The sequence below is a fragment of the Achroia grisella genome, unplaced genomic scaffold (assembly GCF_030625045.1).
Source record: "Achroia grisella isolate CSIRO2021 unplaced genomic scaffold, CSIRO_AGI_Agris_v1 utg114, whole genome shotgun sequence".
Taxonomy (NCBI): domain Eukaryota; kingdom Metazoa; phylum Arthropoda; class Insecta; order Lepidoptera; family Pyralidae; genus Achroia; species Achroia grisella.
This window is the reverse complement of record NW_026712585.1, coordinates 515,353-541,578: the sequence shown is the minus strand read 5'-3', so window position 1 is coordinate 541,578 and position 26,226 is coordinate 515,353. Positions and strand designations below refer to the sequence as shown.

The 26,226-nt window shown below is 31.7% G+C and overlaps 1 protein-coding gene across 1 annotated transcript in view; it reads left to right on the top strand.

The window, feature by feature from the left end:
• Positions 1–2,587: 2,587 nt before the first annotated feature.
• The window catches only part of LOC131850360 (lysosome membrane protein 2-like), a 36,897-nt gene continuing 13,258 nt past the window's right edge, over positions 2,588–26,226 (top strand). Inside the window, exons 1-5 of the mRNA XM_059200581.1 lie at positions 2,588–2,902; positions 14,423–14,514; positions 18,205–18,368; positions 24,410–24,548; positions 25,585–25,703. Coding sequence (XP_059056564.1) covers positions 2,671–2,902; positions 14,423–14,514; positions 18,205–18,368; positions 24,410–24,548; positions 25,585–25,703 — 746 coding nt within the window. The 5' untranslated portion in view covers positions 2,588–2,670. The remainder of the gene's footprint in view (positions 2,903–14,422; positions 14,515–18,204; positions 18,369–24,409; positions 24,549–25,584; positions 25,704–26,226) is intronic.

Genomic DNA, 26,226 nt, shown 5'->3' with positions numbered 1-26,226 from the left:
ACACGTCTTCGTTTGTTGCTACTGTCCTGATCATTTGGACGAACGGCGGTCCATTGTGTATAACCTTCTAGCAATGGTATTTCCGAACCGATACGATATTGAATCCTTCAAGACAAGAGCTTATTCCTTTTTAAAAGGCCGACGACGCACTTGCAATTCCCTTGGTGTTGAGGGTGCTCAAGGGCGGCGGTAATCAATTACCACCAGGTGAGCCGCAATTTCGTTTGTCCCCGTGTGGTATAAAAAAAATACTAATCAATTCGCTCTATATTCATCTCGGCAAACTATACTCACAGTATCTTCACGTAATTTAATACATTTTGTTTTAATTAATTAATTATTGGGAACTCTATAAAAATAAAACGTGGTAAGTTCCCATGATTATTATTAATTATACACATTAACATATATACATTTATACTAATTTCTATATATATATATATATGTCCGTACATATAATTTAGATTTATTAATTTCGTAATACATGTACCTACCTACTAAGTATAACAATTTATATTTGTTATGAAAGTAAATAATTATATACAAATGAAATTATTAACCAATTATCTATTGTTTGATATAATTTTAATTTACTACCTGCTGTGTTGTAATATAATATAATATGAAATAATGTTGCAAAATATGTAAATTATAAGTCGCTTATTGATTTAAGTGTATATATACTTTTTTTATGTATTTGGAATGGCAAACAGGCTGTCAGGCATGATGGTAATAGGCAATCGTCACCTGTTTACAATAACAATAACACAGGCATCACGTGATCATGTGACGACAGTGTTACAGGGTTACAGGGTAGTCCTAAAGGGTATAATACACCAGTCAAAGAAAAACAGATAAAATTTTCTTTAATAAACAAATTAATCAAATTAAGAAATGCTCATATAAAATTGTTTAAGTAACACATACAAACAACAACATAGTTTATGTGAAATATTTATAGTTAATTGTCAGAATTCTGTTAATTATTAACTAAATATATATAACTCAAAGGTAACTGACATAGTGATCTATCAACGCACACCCCAAACCACTGGACGGATCGGGAAAATGAAATTTGGCATGCAGGTAGATGTTATGACGTAGGCATCCGCTAAGAAAGGATTTTGATTAATTCTACCCCCAAAGGGATAAAATAGGGGATGAAACTTTGTCAATTTTAAACCGATCGGGCAAATATTTTGCATGCATAAAGCACTATGACATAGGCATCCCCATAGAAAGGATTTTGATTTAAATTCCACCCCTAAGGGGATAAATTAACGCGAGCGAAGACGCGGGCAAAAGCTAGTATCATATATATTTTCTTTGATAGAGAGACGGAGCGCCTTTTTTATTTATTCATATCGGGCGTGGTAGCCATAATAAATAGGAGACCCTTCAGAATAGTACACTGGTTATGATATCTATTATAGGTACCTACTAATATTTTAAAGAGTATACGGATTTTGTTATGTGGAAAGTAACATTCGTGGTAGGTACTGCACCCATTTAGGAAATTCTTGTTAGAAGTGATTCAGTTGGATGCTGAGGATCACGCACAGACACGGAGGCATAACTTATTTGCTATTACAACATATTTAGAAGTTTCAATGTATGTATACCTATATTGATCTGAAGGGAGAAATATAATACTTTTAGGGAGACAATATTTTTAAGCATTTTGGTAATATCCTAAGAAGTGAGCGTAATTACGGTTATTATTAATAGCTAACAATGTAGTTTATAGGATTATAGAAACCCTAATCCCGAAAATTTCGCTACATTAAACTATAGTCAACTTACATATACATTCAAGAAATTAACATAGTATCAATGGTACCAATTTACGCAGAAAATAGTGATTCGAATATCGATAAATTATATTATTTTATGATACTATAAATCTCCACTAGTTTTAAATTTATAAATCTATCACGATTTGAGTGAATATTAAAAATCTATGAAATTCATTCATATTCACTCCTTACTGTGATGTAACTTCGGTATTGTATTTACACACTAAATAATAATTACCCACGCACAATTCACACAGCGCCACTTTGTTCCAAACAGCTTAGATTTGAGAGAGGAGAGATTGTACTCAATAGATACTAAACAACTGATAGAAATACTTAGATGTTTTTTGTGAATACATAAAAATATGAACAATTATCTTCGTGAATACAAATGTTTGTATCGAGAATCGAACTTGCGACCATAGAAAGTAAGTATGATAGGATGTACCAGTTGTTGATAGTTGTATGAAAATTTTACATATTATAAACCATTCCACATTTAATCTAAAACGCATAATTAAAACTACGCTTGTTTAGAAACTATATAACCACACAATAAATACAATATATTATTATTTTATTTTTATTTATACAATATATACAACAAATAATATTAAATTGATTGAATATCGATATCATTAAAATTATCGATACTTTCAACTCTATAATCTCATTAACTAAGAGTGGCTGGAAGACACTGTCAACTTGATAACAGTTTACTTAAAAAAAATAGTACCAATACACACATATCTATCTGATTGCTGCACAGTACCCTATGACCGCTAGAGATATCAGTTGCCCGCCAACCGCTGTAAACAGAGCACTTCCGTGCTCATGAGAGTCGGTTAATCGAAAAATATAATCGATTCCCGCGATGAGTACGAATCCTGAAAATGTGGCGTCTACGCCTTTAATGACTACAAAGGAGAATCAGGAAAATGTCATCGTTTCGCCACATGGGAAGACACTGATCAGGGAGGACACTATACTAGCTAATATACCCGGGTGTGCTCTGTGCGGCACGGTCAACTTTACGTGTTCCGCGGTGAAAAACCAGTGGTCAGTTTTGTGTTGGGGCAGACCATCAGATAAGAAGTATTATTTCTGTAAGTACCTGATTCATTGTAAAATAAAAAATACATATTCTACTTTTAAATTTTGATGTACACTATTTTTCCAACATTCACAAAGGATTCCTTTTTAAAATTTAATCATCCGAAGGTACAAAATTCTAAATCTTTCGAATTTATAAATGACGTCACTTATAAATTCTTGTGCGTATTAAAAAGAGGTAGGTCATCATTATGAAAATTTCATCCTCCTTTATTCGACATGTGTGAAGAATAAGAATTGGTATTCGAAACTTCTCACATAATTTAGGCGTCGTTAACATATTAAACTTATTGTAGACAATTATAACAATTACAACATTTTAGCTACGTCGTAGCACATTACACACAGATACATTAATGTAATGCATACTCTATTAATATGTAGGCCTATAAGATTTAACAGTTTGGCACACCGACTTACTTCCGATGATCGTAGGTTCGATTCCGAAGTACAAACATTTGTATTCTTGAATATAATTGTTTGTATCTGTCTGGATGTTCTCTATGTATATTGTATTTACACAAAAAAAGTATCTACATATGTATTTATATTAGTTATCTAATACACATAACAAAAACTCATAGCTTGGGACTAGATGGCGCTGTGTGAGTATATTGTTACAACAATATGACTTAAGATACGCAAACAAAATCGCTGGTTTAAACTAATATTTCTATACCTATATGACATCGTAGTAATACTACTTATTTTTTAAAGTAAATTATATCAACAAACTTTGCAGATATCTTTCTTCACTTTTTATTAGTTAGTTACTTTAGATTAGTTAGTAGTTAGTATATATATTAATTTTAAACTAAAAAGTCGTTATATAGACTTTTTAGTTTAAAATTATATATAATATAGGCATAGATATCTCAGCCTCGCTATATTTCAGCCACTGAACTTATAAGGTGTTTCGGTTGTAGGGTGCAGGGAGTGAAATTACAGGATAAGAGACATAACATCTGAGCCATAAGGAATGGCAAAGCGTGTAAAATATAATAAATTAATGTGTCATACATTAGTACATGTTATTACTTACCATTTATTACGAAATCTATCAGATTATATCCTACTGGTAATTACCCGAGAGTTCGTTTGTGTGTACTGTGTACGATCACGGGATTGACACATCAATTAATAAAAAGTAGTACATTGTATTTGTTATTCAGTGATAATGTTGGTGTTCCAATGAACTTGTGTACTCAAAAGGAAATTAACTAGTCTATATAACATATTTTACAGAGTAACAATTTATTTATGGTTTTATTTTTTACGTAACTGGAATTATAAATTAACTGATTGCTCAGCTGATGGTAAGTGATAGCTATCGGCTAGGTATATACTCGTACAAGGAAATACGTCGTTATATTTCATACACGTCCCATAATTTCAGTACCTCATACTCCTCAACTGAAAAACTGCTGCTTGGCGGCTGAAATAGGTGGCACAGATGTGCCGATTTAGACGACTTTGCAGAAAATTTACCACGGACAGTTATTTAATCAGAGTATAAACCAGTGAGGTAGATAGATATTTACTTTATGCACGTCAACAGTGTCGTGAAGCCATTAAACATAAGAGGAATTACTTAATTTAGTTAGGTACATTTTATCTGTCAAATAGTCGTGTCCAATTTTTAGTTTATTAAAGCATAAGAATGAGGAAATCTCTAAAATTTTAAGCAATAATTCAACACTATATTCATATCAAACAGATACATATACAACACAGTATAAAAAATAAACAGATTGTATATAAAAGAAGAATCACATACAATATAATATTGTATACAGATCCTTCTTTCCTCTTTCTTTATACATGTGTGTGTAACTTACACAGTGATGTAAAAATGTAGCAACTGAGTAATAGTTTTATCTGGAAGACAAACCACTGGTTTTCAGTTAAGTAATACATAACATTGTTAAGTATAAGATGAAAACATGCTCTATAAGTCGGAATAATCCTGTACCTAAAGATAAGGAGTGGTCTTCCCTATAACAAATAAAATGACACCTTAATTATCATTTTCAGTACTTGAGATTCTTGAATTGTATTTTCTAAGTTAGAAAAATAAGTTATGCATCATAATTATAACATGACTCTAATATATAATACAATATATGAGTTCTTGGAATCTTATCATATATTTTTCTACATCATAAATACTATATATTTAATAATAATTGAGATGTTTACATGACTTGTGGTACCAGACAAACTCACTGTCATGTTTATAATATTAACAAGAACTATATAGTAAATGGATTGAATGGAAGTAATAATGTAAAAACACATTCTAGTTAAGTTTCTCGTTGGGTAGACCGGAAGTAAAATGTGACGTATTATTTCGAATACGTCATCTTTTTAAATACAGTAGGTACTTCGTCTAAAATACCATGTTACTTCATTATAAAATTCTAACAGCGTCTCTATATTAGGAAAGTACGTAAAATATCCAGAGTAATGAACACTAAGTTGTATAATAGAGCCACCATGTCACCACGTCATGTAATCGATAAAATCGGATATATTCAAAATTATGACTATATACAATGATTCTTAAAAAGTGGTTACAAGGTATGTAACAGAAAGTAACGTGTTAAAAATTGGTTATACAGTTTCAAAGGTAGGTAGATATTATTTTGTTCCAATCCTAGATGCCAGTACAGTATTATCTTATCTGTGCTATGGGTAATTTTATTGAGGATTTCAGTGTAACCTCCCCATTAACTGAAGAGGGCGTAACTTTATAATAACTGTAAGTGGCAATCTTACTAATTGCCGTCAACAGAGCGACATACTTTCAGAACACATTTTAGAATAACAAGTTGTTATAATAATGATAATAAAATAATAAGTACTCTTCTTTACACAGTATACAACAAAGTCGCCGCCGCTGTCTATTCGCTTATATATTTTAAATTACGCTACGGATTTTAATGAAGTTTTTAACAATAGATAGAATGATTCAAGAGCAAGGAACAAGCTGAGAAATTCAAAAATTTATAACACATTCATGCGAAATCGAGACGGGTTATACTATACGGGTTAGACGAGTTATAATATAGATTTTAATTGGACAACAACTGCTTTTCCTTTCTTGCCTATTCTTGTCCATTGAATCTAGACAAAAATATAGTATTCTTTTGTATAGTTAAAGATGTTAATGTAGAGAACAGCGTATCACAGTGGTTTATTATTCTAACTTAGTAGTGGTAGTGGGGTCGATATAGCAACTTAAAAATATGTGTCAATTTTTATTGAATAAGTAACAGCCATCTCCGATGATGAAAACATCGATAACAAATGAAATTCATTGGAGAGACGGCGATAAGTTACAAAACATAAACTTAAGCATAAGCCAATGGACTACAAGACCAATAGTCAAAGATTCAGACAACAGTCAGTTCTATTGATACGTTAAGTAAAAGTATTTCAACTCCAAGTTATAATATCCATCTTCTGATATAATTAATTATTCAATGTCCAGCATTTTATATTTTCTCCTTAGTGATTATTAATTTATTACTTAATTATTTGCTGGAGGAATATGTTGATATCATTGTTATTATTTTGAACATATAACAGCTATTATATTCTTATAATTTAATTTCATAACTTAGTCATATAGTCAATATTACATTTAATCAAAATATTTAATGATATATATATATAAGGAAAACCACATAATAATGTAAATATAATAAAGAACTGTAAAAACACATCTACAAAAATACAAATTTATTTTCAACAGACGTAAATAGAAAATTCCCAATCCAATGACTAAATTAAGTTTCCATTTTATAATTCTATTTTTTAATCCCTGCCGTAAAATGTGGGTGCTAAGTTTGATGAGCCTGACTGTGGCATAGTAATTCTTAAATGAATTGATGTACGTCATGGTTTGTACGTTCTGATTATTTTTTTTATTGTAAACAAAATAAATCTCTCTGGTGACTAATTACCACTAATTAATATACACTAAATAATGCCTTTTTGTTTTCTAACTATTAAATGCTGTTTATACACAAATGGCCTTTTGTTAATTACTATTTACATTTTATTATTGTACTCGTATTTCACTTATGCGAAGTTTATTTACATATATTTCACCCAATTTACAATAATAGAATGTTATTAGTGTAGAATTTTTATGTATGAAGTTATTCAAATCAAATCAATTTTTTTATTCACGTAGGTCTATTACGGACTCTTATGATATGTCAAATCTACCTAGATCTAGCTAGAATGCACACCGAGTTGACGGTGTGCATTCTAGCTATGAAGAACTAAGAAGAAACTCAGCTTTTATTCTTTTCAAATGAGCTTGTATATTAAAGAAATTCAGATTCATTTTTAAATATATATGAGGTGAATATCGTGACCATTAGCATTGAATGGAAATTCTAATATATAAAATATATTACAGTAAAGTTTCATCAACATACAACATTAAGTCCTTTATCGTGAAAGAGCAACAAACGTCCATCGATTCATTCTAACAAATTTTCGCATACATAGTATTAGAAAGATGTACGAACACTGGATTGTGCTTTGTTATATATGATAAAATTACACCAAAGGGTTCTGTATCTATATTAGATAAGACATGAGCAAACATATAGATATAATAATAAAATTGGTTGAAATAAAAATCATTACCAATTATTTAATCACATCTATCTACATTTAATTATAAACAAAACATCGTATGACCGCATCTTATCTGTGTAAATAAGAGGTCATTTGATTCCAAGACGCAGATCTTTTTTCTGGTAAATCATGAAATTTATTTACGATGGCAGGGTTTTTGTTTGCCTATAGAGGCAGTACGATCACTATTGCAAGAAACATAAAATTATTTCATGATTTTTAATTAAAATTATTGCTTGATTATATTAATAAGTGAATAAAACTTTATGAAAATTGTGAGGACGGAGGAGTGTGAACTTTCGCACACATAGTTCGTATACAGAAATAGTGCCGAAAGCTAATATTACTTTAAAATTATGCATAAAAAATACATTAAATCAATAAAAAAACATGATACACACTACTATATATTTGACATACACAGGTATAGAAATAGAAGAGAAATAGACTTGGCAATAGCCTCAAAATTCAAAATTGTAATTTATTTATTAAAAACGGTCTAATTTCGACTATTAATATAGCTAATAAAATGATGAAAGCACTGTAATAGGTATTAGTAGCTCATATAAGTACGTCTACTGACCTTTACAGTTTCTTTTTAAATTTTAAATTTCGAATGTAGCATAAATAAATTTCAATTGTTTTAAGTGACGTGCAGGTTTGCGTCACTATTAATAAAATAGTTTTTCTGAATCTATGTAATAATTTTATTTCAGCATAGCATTTGCAAGCAAATGTTTGTATAAATTTATATGAAATTATTAAATTTACGCATAATTCGTAATTGAGATATTACAGGAATACAAAATACTTGTAGTGTTAGATAATATTTTAACCTAAAACCTAACCTACACTATTACATTGTTGTGTAGTATCAATTACGTACAATTAAAAAAATTCCTTATGTGATAAAAATTAATAGTTACAGAGTAATTAGGTGAATGCAAAGGAACTGTGGAGTAATTTGTTAGATGGACAGTCAAGGCCAAATGTAATGGTAGCTTCGCTACGCATGATATGACATCTTGCGATTTTTATGGCAAGAACACAATGAGAATTCACATTTCTTCATCCACAGATTTTGTGAATATATTTTCACATTATTATTTATTTTAATTACTCCTTTTGCCTTATATATTATTTATTTCTTTATAATCATTGCACCAACATAAAAAGCAGATACATTGAAGAAAGAAGAAAATAGAGAACGCGGTCTTATCGCTAACGCAATCTCTTCCAAATAACATTAAGAATGAGAGCATTAATAAAGATAACAATTTATATTAAAAAATACATAATTAAAGTATTCGTTTATTTTTATTCTCATGAAATAACAATCGAATTTATGAAACATTTTGTGTTTGTTTGGTTGGCTTTCACTCGCAAGTCAAACTGACATGGAACAGTTTTAATAATGTCCCTCTACTAACAACATTAATCTGAGAATAGATTATTAATAACCATTATTATATTTCAGTAATTTAAAAATAATAATTATAACAATCCAAAACAATTCACACAGCGTTATTTACCCCAAATAATGGGTGTAGACAACTAATATTAAAACTGTATTAAAAAAAATGTATCTAAATTTTTTTTAATGCATGCATCACTATATATTATTATAAAATAAAGTCGCTGTCGTTGTCGCTGTCTATCCGTCCCTATGTAAGCTTAAATCTTTAAAACTACGCAACTGATTTTGTATCGGTTTTTTTAATAGGTAAAGTGATTCAAGAGGACGGTTTATATATATATATATATATATATATATATATACATATAATACATGTACACCCGTGCGAAGCCGGGGCGAGCTAGAAATATATATAGAAAACACCCAGACCAATACCAACAATCACACTTGTGAATACAAAATGTTTGCATTGTGCGAAATATCGAAATTGCCCCTCGAAATTTTGCTAAACCGGTAGAACTTCGAGGCCGTCATCTACGTCATTTGAGTTTTCATTGACACAGTAGGCACAGCGCAGTATTAGTAGCATCTTTATATTTCCTTAGTTAGTTTTCAAAACTGTGATTATTTCTGAAAGGAAATAGTTTTAGATAAATTATATTACTATTCTTTATGTTAAAGCCGTCTCACAGGTACCCGTGAGTACTGTATTACTCAGTCGCTAGGACAATTAGCTGTTTATGGAATTCACAGTCGTAGGTTTGGCTTAAAAAATAAAACTCAAAATAAATTAGTAATCTCACCTGCGTTTATACTATAGATATCCTCTACCTATGTTTTGTTATCTCTCCTTATTTAGGAATACCGTTAAAACGAAAAACGTTAAAAGTTTATCGTGTCATCTCGATTTCGCATTTTATTTATTTAACGGTCTTATCATAAAATTTTTGAATGAAAATTATCAGTTAATCAAATTTATCAGTTCAATAGCTAAATTAGATTTACAACATGGTGGTCATTTTTATGAACTTTTTACGCGAGGCATACCTATGGCATAACCAGTCACCACTGTTATCCCGGATGGGGTAGACAGTGCCATTATCAACTATAGACGTCATGGACAACCCAACACTCTGCGGTAATGATATTATCTTTGTGAACTATTCCATAATCATCCATTAAAAAAATCACATCTTTGGTCTATATGACATGAATTTTTTATATGCCTTTTTTGTCAGGTATGTTTATTTATTAAAATGTTGGAATAATTAGACTTTTTTTAATATACGGCAGTCGGAAAAAAACAAGTTCTGTATAAAAATCTCTTTCATGTGATGCCATATGAAATTTTTTTTTTTATTTCACTGCATACTTTTTTTTTTATTATGTATTGCAACTATGTCGAATCCGAGGAGCATAATACCTATACGCATACATATATGTAGATACCGTAAAATATATCGCTCTATATATTTGAGCGCAATGCTGCAGAGAACAAGCCTATTTTTTTAACGGTGTGCCCATCACCAAAGACTCAGCTGGAAATATAAACTGACATAAACTTTTTTGGACAATAATTTGCACATTTTCAGCCAGATTTAATCGCACAATCTTCTGGCATAAGTCATTTAGTCATCATTATGTTGCCTGCAATAAAGTATTCACGTGTTCAACAACCCGATCATCCATAGCTAAATACTCTGTAAATAATAATTACACTCATCGACCCCTATAATCGATACCCCGTCCAATTCAAACGGGGATTGAAATTACAAGGCCTGAGCCGAAATTCTAACCTCTAGCGGTGCCCTCAGACAAAACTCGGATCCATATGACATGAGTTGGCCTTCACCCGCGTCATAAGTCCCTCCGCAGGTTTACAGGGCCATCTGTACTCGCCCCCTATCGATTGGTGAAGCTGTAAAGACCAGCTGCGGCCAACAGCATTATAATAGTTCGAATAAAAACTGATCAAAGAAAAATAACTACGTGATAATGTATTTATACTTATAATATATTCGTTTTTGGTTTCAACAAATCGCCCTCGTCTGGCTCTTATCTCCGCCCTGTGATAACCTCGTACAGACACACATACAAACATATTCATACAATTTGTCTTATATAATGAACTTATAAATAATTTACTATAAAGCGCCATTCCTATACCGTTCTTAATTTTATCTATTAATTACTGTATTTTTTATTAATGAACATGGAAGAGTACCTACTCTCGCCAACCTTACTAAATTTTTCAAGCGACTTCAATCCTGGTTTTGACCGAATTTTTAAGGTGTCTATATATATAAAAAAATCCTCAAAATTTAAATCTACATATGTGAATCAATGATGATACTTTTTTTATTTCAAAGCTGGTGCTACTGATGTGGTTTCAAATTAATTTGATCAAGACTGACCAGTGGTTTGGCAATAATGCAGTTAAAGTAAGTTTTGTATTAGTCCATAAACGCGTATAATTATTATAAATAAGCATTTGTCAGATTCATACTATATGTTTAGGTATTTATGTTAATATTGTAGAGGTTAAGTGCCTCATAAGTTACCATTATACTTTATTTAGTTGTATAAAACAAATTTGCTGTGTGATAAGATGATAAGTTTCTTAGAAATAAAAAAGAAAAAAATAAAAAAGAGTGAATCAAACATTTGACTCCTTTATCATATTCATCATTAATAAATATTATTATTATTTTTCCAATATATCATCACCTAGCAAACATACATATTTGCAGTATATCACCACAAAATAGACAATGACAATTCGTTGATTATTTCATTACATTCTTCTTGTGATCAGTCAGCTTTCCGATTGAGCGGTAGATTGAAAAACAAAATGTGATTATAATTCAAAAGTGCTTCAATGTAAGTTTATTACAATAAATAATTTTCTATTCTATTCTATTCATTTGCCCCGATATATTTCAACTGGATTCAATGCTTGAAGTGCTTTAAAATAAAATAAAATTGGCTTTGTTAATGTGTTCCTATTTGTAGGACACATGATAGTGAAGTTAGTGTTCGGAAGTATAGGGTAATACGGGCGTTACTGTATGTGTGTAATAGCTAGTTCTTATACATACATCTTATACGTTAGTTACCGAGCATAGCATAGCCGAAGAGAAGGTAGAGTACTCATAAAACTGAACGAAGTTCAACATGAAAATAACTATAGTATACAAGAGCTTTTAGCGAAGAAGAATGAAGAAGAACTTAGAAGAATACTGTATTCTATATCTTAAATTAAAATAAGAATTATTGTAGTGCCCTTGTAGGAAACTTCTCATAATAATGTAGAACCTCATCTGTGTAACAACAGGAAACAAAAAAAAACATTTAAATTTAAATTGTTGTTTTTCTTGATCTCGATGTGCAACTCTGAAAATAAATGTTGATTATTTCACACTAAATCGGATATTTCAGTTAAAGTTTCTATAAAGAATTTGAAATACATTTTCAATTTTCCAATTTGCCTCTTTAGGAAATGTTGCACGAATACTGTCCATGCCCTTCGGATACCCTTTATGACTAACTCTGAAGCAACAGTTACTATTTTTAGTCAAGTATACTATCAGTTTGTTTACCATTTAAATTATGTTTATAAAAATATCACACAGTAAATTGTTAATTAGAAAATTTGTTCTATAAATTAAACAAAATGACTACACGACCATTCTGAGGTAGAAATTGATAAACAAACCTTACAAGCAATAGCAACACGTTACAAAATTCATGTAAACTAATTAATGTACTAGGCTGGTGACATCGGTCGGAGGTCGACCTGGCATTATTATTATGGTTCCAATAAACTCATTTGATGCATCATAGCTTACTTCCTATCACGTAGAGAACTTATTAGATATGATTTATAGATAGGTATTATTCCACATATGTGTACTAAATATGTTGACCTATTGATTCGTTTTTAGTATTAATTATTTAATTAATTATATTTTACTATTAATTTTAATTTTGTCTTTACATAGTATAAAATAAAATCGTCGCCGCTGTCTATTCGCTTAAGTCTTTTAAATTACGTAACGGATTTGAATGCAGTTTTCAGCAAGAGGTATATAGACTGAATCAAAAGGACATATAAATCTATGTATAATATAGCGTGTTTTAGTATAGAACAAGCCCAGAAAATCAAAGATTTGTAAAGCATCCGTGCGAAACCGTTAACAGGTCGCTAGTTTAATATAAATCTTAAATACCTACAATCTATTTTCACTTCGACATACACTATGATCCGTATAGTCCGTTTAGTAGTACGAGAGACATGTCTTATAGTGACAATCAGACACACTATCGCATTTATGCTTACTAATGTTATGAATGTGAAAGTAGGGATATTTGTTACGCATTCACCCAAAACTACTGAACCGATCATCATGCAATTTTGTACATATGTTCTTGGAGGTATTGAATGAAGCTAGGGTACTTTTTATTTAAAAAAATTATATATAGTATTTTTTATAAAAACCAAAACATTTTGCTACTTCAACGCCATCTAGGAGCCAGTAGTGAAATTATAAATCTCCGATACTTATACCACAGATAACATAATATTACATACTTATACAATGGATTCAATGCGAGCGAAGCTGCGGCTAGTGGTGTTATAGAGTAACAATTGAAATTGCAAACAACAGAAGAACTATCTTATGACAACATGATATTCATGTATAATTAGTGACGTTTACCAAAAAATATGAGACCAAAATTTTTAATGAACTTTTTTATTTGCCACACTCATTGCTTAGTGACAGCCATATTGGATGGTAGAGAATGCTATATGACATTAAGCTCGCCTTTTGTACACATCATAATGCACTATAAAGAATTAATTAATTAATATTAAACATATTTTTGATGAAGATGGTTCATTAAAAAGTAAAAGAGATAAGTTGACTAAATAAATTATCTATAAATATATCATTGTTCTATTGTCTTATTATATACATGCATATAGGTATATATTTGTCATTTAAATATATGAATGATTGTATGTAGTAACAATGTAGCTAATATAAGAATGCATAAATATCTATGCGGAAACAAAGGAAAACGTATATAATAATTAGTGGATAGGTATGTAAGCATTTAGCGATTTTTTTATTAAGATCCTACAGTCCTTGAATTTAATTTATAAAAATGTCGAGGTTGACATCTTAGCATTCGGCAACGCATAAAGGGTACTTTAGATGATCTCTGTGGTGCTTTCCATGTACGAGTTAACGAGTGTACCAACAAAACAAAACAAAAAAATCCAAATTTGAATGTACGCAGCCCGCGAAATTTGAAAATTCACCTTACTTTTTGTACACACTTGTATATAAGCGACGCTTACCATCTTGGATCATCAGCTTGTTTAGTATTTCAATTACATAACAAAAAACTTAATAATGTTTATTCTCTATTTCAGTGCTCGTATTGCTGGCCTCGACGTTAGTCCTGAGTCTAATGGGCACCATATTTTTTAGTCTGAATAACACAATCAATGATGCCGTATTATCTGTAAGTACCTTTCATGCTCTTTTTTATTAATTATTTTAGTTCCTAATGAAGCCTGGCTGTAGTAAACTCAAAGCTACACCCAAAAGTTCAAATCTAGTCGATATCAAAAAAAAAAGGTAAATTTTTATATTAGCTTGGATTGTTTAGACTTATGAACTAAAGATAGGTCCTTTTTAGTCACAATCGAGTTTTTCAGTCACGTGTAATTCTAAAACGTACCTGTTTAAAGAAATTATATATTGTTGTATGAAATATGGACAAAATTTAAAGAATTTAATCAGTTATTGCAAATAAAAGTCATAGTTACATGTTTTGTATGGAAAGAGGGGAATATGCTGTTATGCTGCGCAACAAAGATCTGCGTTGTTGTAGGTACATAAGTATCATATAATAAGTATCAATGCTTTTCCTATGAAAATATTTATGTATTCATTTACAATTCATTTACAATTTACAAATAATAAACTAACAGTATACCTGTCTAAATACAAAATAGGAAAAATATTATTTTCAAATTTACAGTGCTCCACGTGTATGCATAATTTTAGGTTTCTTCTGATACTTGTTTTGTTAATGGAAACAACTTTAATAAGTATACAACTTTATAACCTATCACCTGATGGTAAGTGATAACCATCGCCTTTATATATTAACATCATCACCACCGTTTTAATGTAGGTCAACCAAGGGCGTCAATTTGTAAAATAATTACCGGTCCATTCCGGATTCAGAAGGGTGGAATTTTTTTTACACCTTTACCAATAAATATTACCATGTTACTCAGAAATAGTGTAGTTAGTGTTCTAATAGTAATTTTTGAAATCGGTCTAGTAGTTTCTGTATTTAGTCATTACAAATATTTTCATTTAATATAATTTTAGTGTATACTCGTACATATAAAGAGGTATTCTATTTCCAGGATTTAATCTCACGTATTTTTGTTGCTAGAAGTTTGTTATATTCTGACGAAATTATAGAATATTCTTATATATTACTAGATAAAGATTTCGTACATAATTGTTTATGTGATTCTAGTACTCGTCTAATGTAGCCGTTAAACTTACTTTGTTGTACAAGTAAACTGCTAATTTTCCGGTTTGAAAGTTTTTAAATATAAGAGAAGGGGTTTGTATCTGCAGTCGATGTCTTTGCATCGACTCCGGCAACTCCTTCTTCTACTTCTCCATCTCTAAATCAGTGCGGATGACCTGTGCCTGCTGCCACATATATATGAGCCACATTAGCTAACGGTTACAACTTCCCATTACGTGGGCAGAAAGACTGTTTGCCATTCGTATTACATTTACTAATGTGCAATTACTTACTACACGAGGAACTATGGTTTTCTAAATATACGGTTACTCTGAAAACGATAAGTCGTTTTCAGAGTAACCGTATAGAGAGTGCCAGTAATTAGGTAATCATTACATACTATTAATAACCCAACAATAGGAAATTGATAATTTATTGAATTAATTAGGGAACTGACAATTGAAGTGGAAAGTACCTCGCTGTAATAATGTCAAAATGTATTACAATGTCTTCAATCTTCACTGTACCTATTGTTATCAACCGTCCCCCAAAAAGATTTGACTTTGAATATATTTTTGTGAAGACGTTACATTCACGTATAAAAATTTTAAAAATTAAAGTATCTGTTTGTAAATTCAAATTAACAGCTTTTCATTAAATGCATATGAAAGTATAGAAGATATATCATACATTCAATTTTTAATCTTTTTGACTGTCTGTCTGTCTATTTGGTTGGTCTTGCTAATCTCTGAAACGATAGCTAATGTTATAAGGAGTAACATGGCCACTTACCATGGTAGGTATATGTTAGAAATTTTATTTATTTGTGAATATTTCTTATTAAATCCTTCATCTGTCTTGATGTGCAACCTTAACATACAAAACTGACAGTTTTTGTATTATTACCATTTGTACCACTTGAGAGAATAATTATTGAAAGTCATAGTATTAAATTTTGGCAAAAATATCACGTTGCCAAGTAGAAATGATTCCGGTGAATTGAGTACCTAATCCTTTCATGAAATAAAATTATTTCAATAAATACCTGCATGAATATTATGCTTGAATAATTAACATATTCAGAATGATTGACACTCAATTTCCTGACAGCTATGTAATCTTACGTAAATACAACACGTTGAAAAATGTATGCATTTTACGACATTTTGACAATTTATGACATACGATTTAAATAATATGCATTTGTAATTAATTCTATATACGTAGTTGTGAAGTCTCTCTCCTTCATATAGTATACAATGAAATCGCTTCCGCTGACTGTTAGCTTATATCTTTCAAATTACGCAACTCATTTTAATGCGGTTTTAATAGATAGAGTGTTACAAAAGGAAGGTTTAAATATATAATGCTATGCGTGTTACAGTAAAGAACAAACCGCGAAATTTAAAAATTTGTAATGGGTCCGTGCGAAGCCGGGACGGATCGCTTGTTAGAATTATAAAATTATTCTCCTGCTCGTCTGAGGCCGCGAGTTTATTGTATGATTAGATTAGTAGTGTTTTTTTTAATATTTACTATGATACCTATACATTACATAACGTGGTGCTGTGAACAACATATTTGAAATACCTAATGATTATTAAACCAATTATAATTCTTCAATAACCACTTCAAGATTGGATAACCGTGTAATAACGCTGGATTATATACAGTTTGCGTCATAATTAAGTTAATTTGATGTCATTAAATCTTTGTCTGTTTAATACAAAAAATAACTATGTTAATTAATGTATAATTTCACATTATGTATTACGAATAATAAGGTTGCGGAAGACGTTGAACAATAATAAAATTACAGTTGAATTATCATTTCATTGTACTTTCAATATTTAATTTTCTTCTTTTTTAACTATATTATTTTAGTAATACACCAAATTTCGTTTATTGTCGCCTATGAAGGCTAGGTGCCTTCATACGAATCTTAGTCAGCCCCAAAACAGATTTTTGTGAACTGAGTTTCGGTTAGAGGTATTATAATTACTATGAAATTAAATTAATATAATAAATAAAAATAATTAATCCCTGTAATAATAACAATAATATCTCATAATAATTCACATAGCGCCATCTAGACCCAAGCTAACCAGAGCTCATGTTATGGTTATATATACAACTGACATAAATAAATATACATATTTGTTTAGTAAATACATACATAATGTACATAGAAAACACCCAGTCTGATACAAACAATCAGACTCATGAATACGAATGTTGGAACCGTACAAGGAATTGAAATCGCCAGTGTCAGTTTGTAATTTCAAATTAACAGCTTATCAATAAATGCATATGAAAGTACATATATACGGCATTTATATCTTAATAAATATTAAAAGTTTCTCAGTAAATATTTTTACTATAAGTATAGTTTTTTTCTGTCTGTCTGTTTGTTCTTGCTAATCTCGGAAATGGCTAAGCCAATATTGGCGTGACTTTCACTCGTAGATAGCTAATATTATTTAGGCTACTTTTGAATTAGGAAATTTATTCATATTAATTCCTCTCGGACGAAATCGCGGGTTACAGCTAGTCGGGAATATAAATTGACAGACAGTTTTTTTTTTAATGTCGGCCCTTGGTGCTTAAATAGAGTACTGAATCACTAGGAGATGATAAAATATAACCTTTCGTTTACAGAACATGGTGATTCGGAACAACACACTGTCTTACTCATTATGGCGGCAGCCCAGCGTGCAGCCATTAATGAAAGTATACCTCTTCAACTATACCAATTGGAAGGACGTTAAAGAAGGACGGGAAAAAAAGCTACATGTTGAAGAGGTTGGACCCTATGTGTATTCGTAAGTACATATCAAAATATATAATATATTATATTCAATATGCATTCAATCGTACACTCACACACACACACCCACATACACATACACAAAGTAAATTACAAAAAAGGTACATAATAATTTTAGGTAAATCGTAAGTTATTGAATCTATATACCTTATGTTATGAGAAGGAAATGACTCCTGACTTGCAATTTACGCTAGTATAATAACGTGCACGGATGCACGCTGCCCTATTTAATATCTTATTAATATTACTAGCCACTCGCCCCGGCTTTCCACGGATGTACATGTAATATATATATATATATATATATATATAATTTCCTCTTGAATCACTCTAACTATTAAAAAAACCGCTTCATAATTCGTTGCGTAGTTTTAAAGAGTTATGAATACATAGGGACAGCAGCGACAGCGACTTTCTTTTATACTATGTAGTGATCATGATAAACGCAACAGTTTGTGAGTATGAATGTATGTTTTTTACTCGTTCACGCAAAAACTACTGATCGAATTTTGATGAAATTTTACAATAATATACATCAGAGTAACATATAGCCTATAAATTTCACGCGGGTGAAGCTAGTCATCCATAAAAAAACTATATGTGTACCCGAAAAGCATGCAATGAACAAGCAATTAAACTAACTTCAAATGAATATTGATATCTAATCCAGTGTGTATAATATATAACAAAACTGTTTGTATATTTGTCGTTTTATCATTTATGAATGAACATTTCGTCGGAATTCGACAAAGGGGGTGATAAGATAAACAATTCGGAAATGTCCATCTGTCCTGACATTTATATATATATATATATATATATATATATTTATATATATAGATATCTTCTCATTTTAGTTTTCATACATTATAGTTATCAACAATTATCGGGTGTTTAGACATAATTATGAATATCAGAGTCCAGAAAACCGTTTATTATTAAAAATAATAATAGTATGTTTAATAATAATAATAACTTAGAACACTTCACAAAGCGCCATCTAATCCTAAGCTAAGCAGAACATGAGTTATGGGTAAATAACTTTTTGGAAATACTTATATATACATTCTTTGGAAATACATACATATATATACATAAGATACCCATAGTACGAAACTCATGAAGTATATAAAAAAAATGTACCGTGCGAGGAATCGAACCTGCAACCATCGGACGTAAGGCAGTGTGCTAAGACGCTAAACAACCGAGTTTACGTAGTCAGAATGGCAAACAAGTTGACACCCCACCTGATAAGTGGCAAAGCTTTTGTATTGATGTCTGTATAAACATAAAAACATTCGAATATATTTGGAGATTTACATTTATCTATAGATATGATCCTGTGTAATGTAAACAAGAATTAACGCAATCTCTGTAAGTGATTTGTCCAGAATTAACTATCGAATCAATATTAGCTACTTACTTTTAACTAGTTTTTTCCCACAATGTTACCTGCTAGAACTACAGCCCATATTTTTTGTTGCTATGGACGATAATGCAATGTTGTACCCGCCTACGCTAATGTTTTACGCTGGCGGGGCACCAGTGGAGAATGATAGGATGAGCATGAGGTCAGGTTAGTTAGCTCTTCATGACAAATTCACCAGTAATTTATCATGATGGTTTCCAGGGGGAACTGCGTGGAGGTCGATCTAACATGGTATATTGCCGGCAATGGGATCATCAGTCCACATTACTAACTATCCTCTTCCATCCCTACCGGAGTTTAGGGTTGCAGCTGTTTACCTTTACTTCCGATGGTCGCGGGTTCGATTCTACGCACAGTCCGAACATTTGTATTCGGGGGGAAGGGGATTGTTAGTAATGTGGACTAATAATCCCATTGCTAGCAATGTACTATGTCAGGTTGGCCTCCACGCGGTTCCCCCTGGAAACCATTGTAATAAATGCCCGGTGAACTTATCACGATGGGCTAACCTGCCTTCATGTTCATCATATCATCCTCCACTGGTGCCCTGCCAGCGTATACCGTTAGCGCAGGCGGGTGCATCATTCCTATCATCCACAAAAAAAAACATTTGTATTCATGTGTATAATTATTTGTATTGGTCAGCGTGTCTATCTATATCATACAAATAAATAAATACCCAGACCAATACAAACAACATGTGAATACAAATGTAATCACCGCGCGAGGAATCGAACCCGCGACCATCGGAAGAAAGACGGTGTGTTAAATTGCTAGACCCCGTTAAATTATAAACAAGCTTATAAAAAAACTAACCTTTCCTGAACCCAATGGGAGCAATAAAGGTTTTTGCCACGGTACGACAGTCAGTTTATTTTTTGTGGGTGGAGAAGGAAGAAGAGGGTAGGGGCAAGTACTATTTTTGAATTGCATTTGTATTGCGTAATTACATTATTTTACCAAACGCAGGGTACGTCCGTCCCTATATAGTTGATGTACATACTATGATCGCACTTGATGTCCCTAATATAATAACTTTACCACCTGCTGATAGAGTTTTCGTTAGAATGAAGTCATTCGCTTTTACTTTTATGACCGAAACGGTAAACAAACTGGCGGCGTCCTTTATGGTAAATGGCAACTGTGACCTGTACATACAAATTTATCACTACAAAAATCACCATATATATATATATAAGTACCATTCCCGTAATTGTAACTGTCATTTTAAAGTAAATATTTATTTTCGCATGTAAAGATCCCAACTATACCTAATAACAAACTAGGAGAATTTACACAACGACTTTTAGAAGCAAGTTAACAGAGACAACTGACAATAATACTTACGTACATTTATTTGTAAATACGACTTAATATACATAAAAAAATCCAGACCAATTTAAACTATCATACTCACGAATACAAATATTTGGGTTGTGTGAGGAATCGAACTCGCAACCATCGGTTATGTCAACTGGTTTACTAACCGCTACCCTATCGAGGCCATCAACTATAACTTGAATGACAAAGGCTAGAACTCTAGCCTTTGTCAAACAGCACTGGACTTGTGAAAAGCATAAAAATGATACAAACAACGACATGTCCGCCATATTGCAACAATATTTTTTTACGATATCATAAAATATATGTAATTTTGGGTCGTTCATTACACCGTGGCTTGTTATGTCTTATCGATATTTACTGATACTGTTACCATTCTGTTACGTAGTAGGAAGTAGTTAGTTCGAGGGACAATTCACTAATTTTATTGTTTACTTGCTACTCGCCCCGACTTCGCACACGAATTATGTATATAAACCTTCCTTTAGAATCACTCTATCTATTTAAAAAACCGCTTCAAAATCCGTTGCGTAGTTTTAAAGTTTTAAACTTACATACGGACAGACAGCGACAGCGACAGCGACTTTATTTTATAATAATTATGATGATGATAATGATAAACATGAAAGTACAAACATTAATGGAAGACACCGCCTAGACTTATGCCAACTTCATGTCGACAAAGAGGCGTCGAACGCATGGCTGAGCCGAGGAGAACTCTTCCCAGAGACTGAAGGCTTTATGATGGCAATACAAGACCAAGTTATTGAGACCAGGAATTATCAAAAACATATTACAAAAACCATCACCTCAGACTCATGTAGAAAATGCAATAGCTGTCCAGAAACAATTCAACACATTACAGGTGCATGCAAAACAATAGTTCAAACTGACTACAAACACAGACATGATCAAGTAGCAAACATCATACATCAAAAACTTGCAGAACAGAACAACTTTGTTACTTCCCTACAACCATACTATAAATACAATCCTGAAAGCGTATTAGAGAACTCTACAGCTAAACTCTACTTTGATCGTGCTATTCTCACAGATCGAACCACACATTACAATAGGCCAGACATTACACTAATAAACAAAACCAACAAAACTGGATACCTGATTGATATCGCTGTCCCCAACACACACAACCTGCAAAATACGATAGCCGAAAAAATAACAAAATATAAAGAATTACAAACAGAAATAACCCGACTCTGGCACTTACAAAAAGTAACAAAAAGTCCCAATCGTCCTCTCAACTACAGGTGTCATACCGAAACACATGCATCAGTCACTAAATACCCTGAACTTGCCCCCTAATATATACTGCCAACTACAGAAGGCTGTAGTTCTAAATACATGCCGGATTGTTAGAAAGTTTCTACAGATAGATTAGGCCTACATTTGTATATCCACCTGATATAGAACATTGTTAACATCAAGGTATATGAAAAGTTAATCTTCTTTTTTATTATTATTTATACAAATTAACCACCCGCTCCGACTTTGCACGGGTGTACATGTATTATACATATAAACTTTCTTCTTGAATCACTCTATCTATTGCTGAAAACTGCATTAAAATCAGTTGCTTAGATTAAAAGATCAGAGCGAAGACACAGTAGGTACCTACATACTATATTCTAGAGAGTTAGAAAACCATAACGAAAGTACAGTTTTAATTAATTCCATACATTATTCGTGAATACGTCAGAATCATGAAATAAATACAACGTAATTATTTATTCTGTGGTCGGAATAAAATCATAAGAATTACTTATTAAGTGTTTATGTTTCCGTTTTGATAAATTGCTGATACATTTGGTAATAAAAACAATAGTATGCCATATATATGGTAATAAAATTAGCACTGATAAGTTCTGTATAGGCCAAAGGCTGTTGACTGTTACTGTTGCGGATAATTAAAATAACCATATGTGCTACGTTTACATTCAGCCGCTTCCCCTGCCACTCATTTTTGTAATAATTTTACACCAATCGGTTTACAGAGATGTTTTATAACTTTATAACTTCAATACTTTTAAAAATTTATATATTAAAATACTAGTTACTCGCCCCGGTTTCGCCCGGGTGTACATGTATTATATATATGTAAACCTTCCTCTCGAATCACTCTTTGTGTCAAATAAAGATTTAAGCGTACATAGGGTCAGACAACGACAGCGACTTTGTTTTATACTATGTAATGATAGATGATTATAAAAGCAAAGAAAGGCCAAAGAATAAATCAATGGTCTGTGTGAAAGAAAGAAAGGCAAGAATGGGAGTGAGTAACGAGATAACTGCGAATAGGGATGAATGGAACAGAAAACATATTACGCCAACCATAAAGAATATGGAGTAAAGAACAACAAATAATTATTAAAAATAAAATCGTTATACAGGTACCAAGATGGATGCTCCGCTAGTGCTTAATAAATATATTTTATTCTTATTTTTAATAACGATATACATATTCAGATAAATATAACATTAATATTATCATTTAATGGTTTCGTCATATAATTTTAGACCAGCGAATCATTTTTTCTGCGACACATCTTAATGTTATCAGAAATAAATCAGTTCGCTACGTAACTACAAGCGAAGTGGTGATAACCTCGTTTGTAATAGGCAATAGTAATTAGATAATGAAAGGGTAATATCCCCGTTAGAGCCACGAACTCTGCTCTGAAGGAAAACGACGTAAAAGAGAATTTAAAACGAGCAAATGGTATTCTGCTGGATTTGGTTGGAGGTTTTAATTGACTTAGAGATTTTTATAGCTTTGCCATTGAATGATGTACCTAATGACAATATCTATATAAAGTTATAAATGTGAAAGCATATCTGTCTGTCGTTATCTTTTCACGATTAAACGGCTGAACGAACTTTAATGATGGAGATGAAGACTGTATCACGAGAATGGATAAGGCTGTATTATATTAAAAATAATCAGGAATGGAGTAAAATGAATGATAAAAGTTTCATTAGACGTAGTTGTAGGTTACAGCTATATGTATCATGATAATTCGCCAAAAGACACGAATGATTTTTTTAATAATTTTTAAAAATGTCTCTCTTGTTTTTCATCTCTTCTAATTATCCTGAACATCTACAGCGATAGAATTAAGTGAAGTATGAACACAGACTACTTTATTCAAAAACTTTATCCTAGTAAGTAGGTTCATAGATTACTCCTGATATCTGGTATCACTGATATTAATTATTCTTGTCATTGTATATATTCATTCTGTTCACAGGCAACAAATTGAACGAGTGAACGTCAAGTTTAATGATGACAAACTTAGCTATCAGGAGAAGAATTACTTCAGATATTTGCCAGAGCAATCTGTTGGGGCGAACTTCGATAAGGTTTTCGTACCAAATTTACCATTATTGGTAAGTCATCGCTCACATATCTATTTATCTAAATTTATGCACCAGAAGTATGTAGAGAGTTATAGACTCTATGTGGATTTCCATCAGATAAACAATAAGATAGCAATTGATCTTCATTTATGTATCAGTTAGAATCTGTACGACATTAAAAACAATCTTTGTTTTTTTTAATTATAGAATAATTAAATATTAATACTATAATACTAATAATAATTTAATGCTATTTGGCGGTAGCCAATCTTAATAACTTTACCGGACGAAAAAGGGAGTAGGGGGATTCCAAAACCTCGAACCTTCGGAATTATGGAGCGGCTGAGGAGCAACTCCTACCTGAAGGATTCGACTTCAGTCAGAGGGCACCGCTAGGGTTTTGAACCTCAGTTCTACGCAAGTCCCGTTTGAATAGAATTCATCGGAGGAGAAAATCTTTGCGTGTCAATTCATATTTCTGACTGACTATCCTGCAATGGAAACACGGATACTAACAAGAAATATAATAAGAGAGATGTCGGTAGGCTCGAGCCCTTGGCACGTTGGATTCAAATATGAGTACACCCAACGAAATATGGGCATCTCATGTACAAGTATAGCGTTCACCACAACGTCGGCAGTTGATGAATGTCGTGACAGTAATTGTTTGCTTACGATTGGCAAAATTTAAATATAGTCCAAAAATATCATTTCGATTTCCTTAATATTATCTAACTTTAATAGAACAGTATTGTAGAAACATACGGATGATAATAAGATACACTAATTCACCAATTACCCACTTTGCTAACCAAGGTGCTATACAGCCAAGAAGCCAGAAAAGAGCTATTCACGGACCATTACGCCATAAATCGTCTATAACAAACGCATAGGCCATATAACCAAGGTAACCGAGTGAAATCCCCTCTTACCTGTTAGCACATTATAAACACAGAGAACATAACATTAGTAATATTACATAAAGACATTAAAATTCATCTCACCTTTCCATCGCAAGGCTTAATAGCAAATTATTAAATGCTTTAATTATCTTCCTTTTTTTCAGGGTCTAGTAGCAAAGACCAAAAGCATGGAATTGAATACTTTTCAGCAACTGACGTTGGAATCTCTACTAGTGAGCTTCGCAAAAAACCATGAAGCCTTCATCGAACTGCCTGTGCATAGGTAAGAGATTTTAAGTAATATTTAGGTATTGATATTTATATCTCCATTATTACCAACACATCAATGGGCATAAAGCATAATACCCAATAGCATTGTCTCGATTACTGTGGTTGTGGGAACGGATTTTATAGTTATGCCAGCTGACCCGTCATATGTTACGATCAATCCTTAATATTTATTATATTTGAACATTTTATTACACAAGGCTCGATTGAACGGTTGCAACTTATCGAATGCGTGAACCAGGTGGTGGTCAGTGATCGTGATAAATTTTTGGATAATTTGACTCGATGGACTAACTGACCTGACCTTATGTTCATTTTATCATCCTCTATCTATTAAAAAAACGTTTACGTTTACGTAGTTTTAAAGTTTTTAGCATACATAGGGACGGACAAACAGCGACAGCGACTATGTTTTATACTATGTAATAATGATTAGCACACATTACACACAGTACACATTACATAAAAAACCAAGTAGGTACATCGTTAATTTCTTTGCCATTCTCTTAAATAGCAAA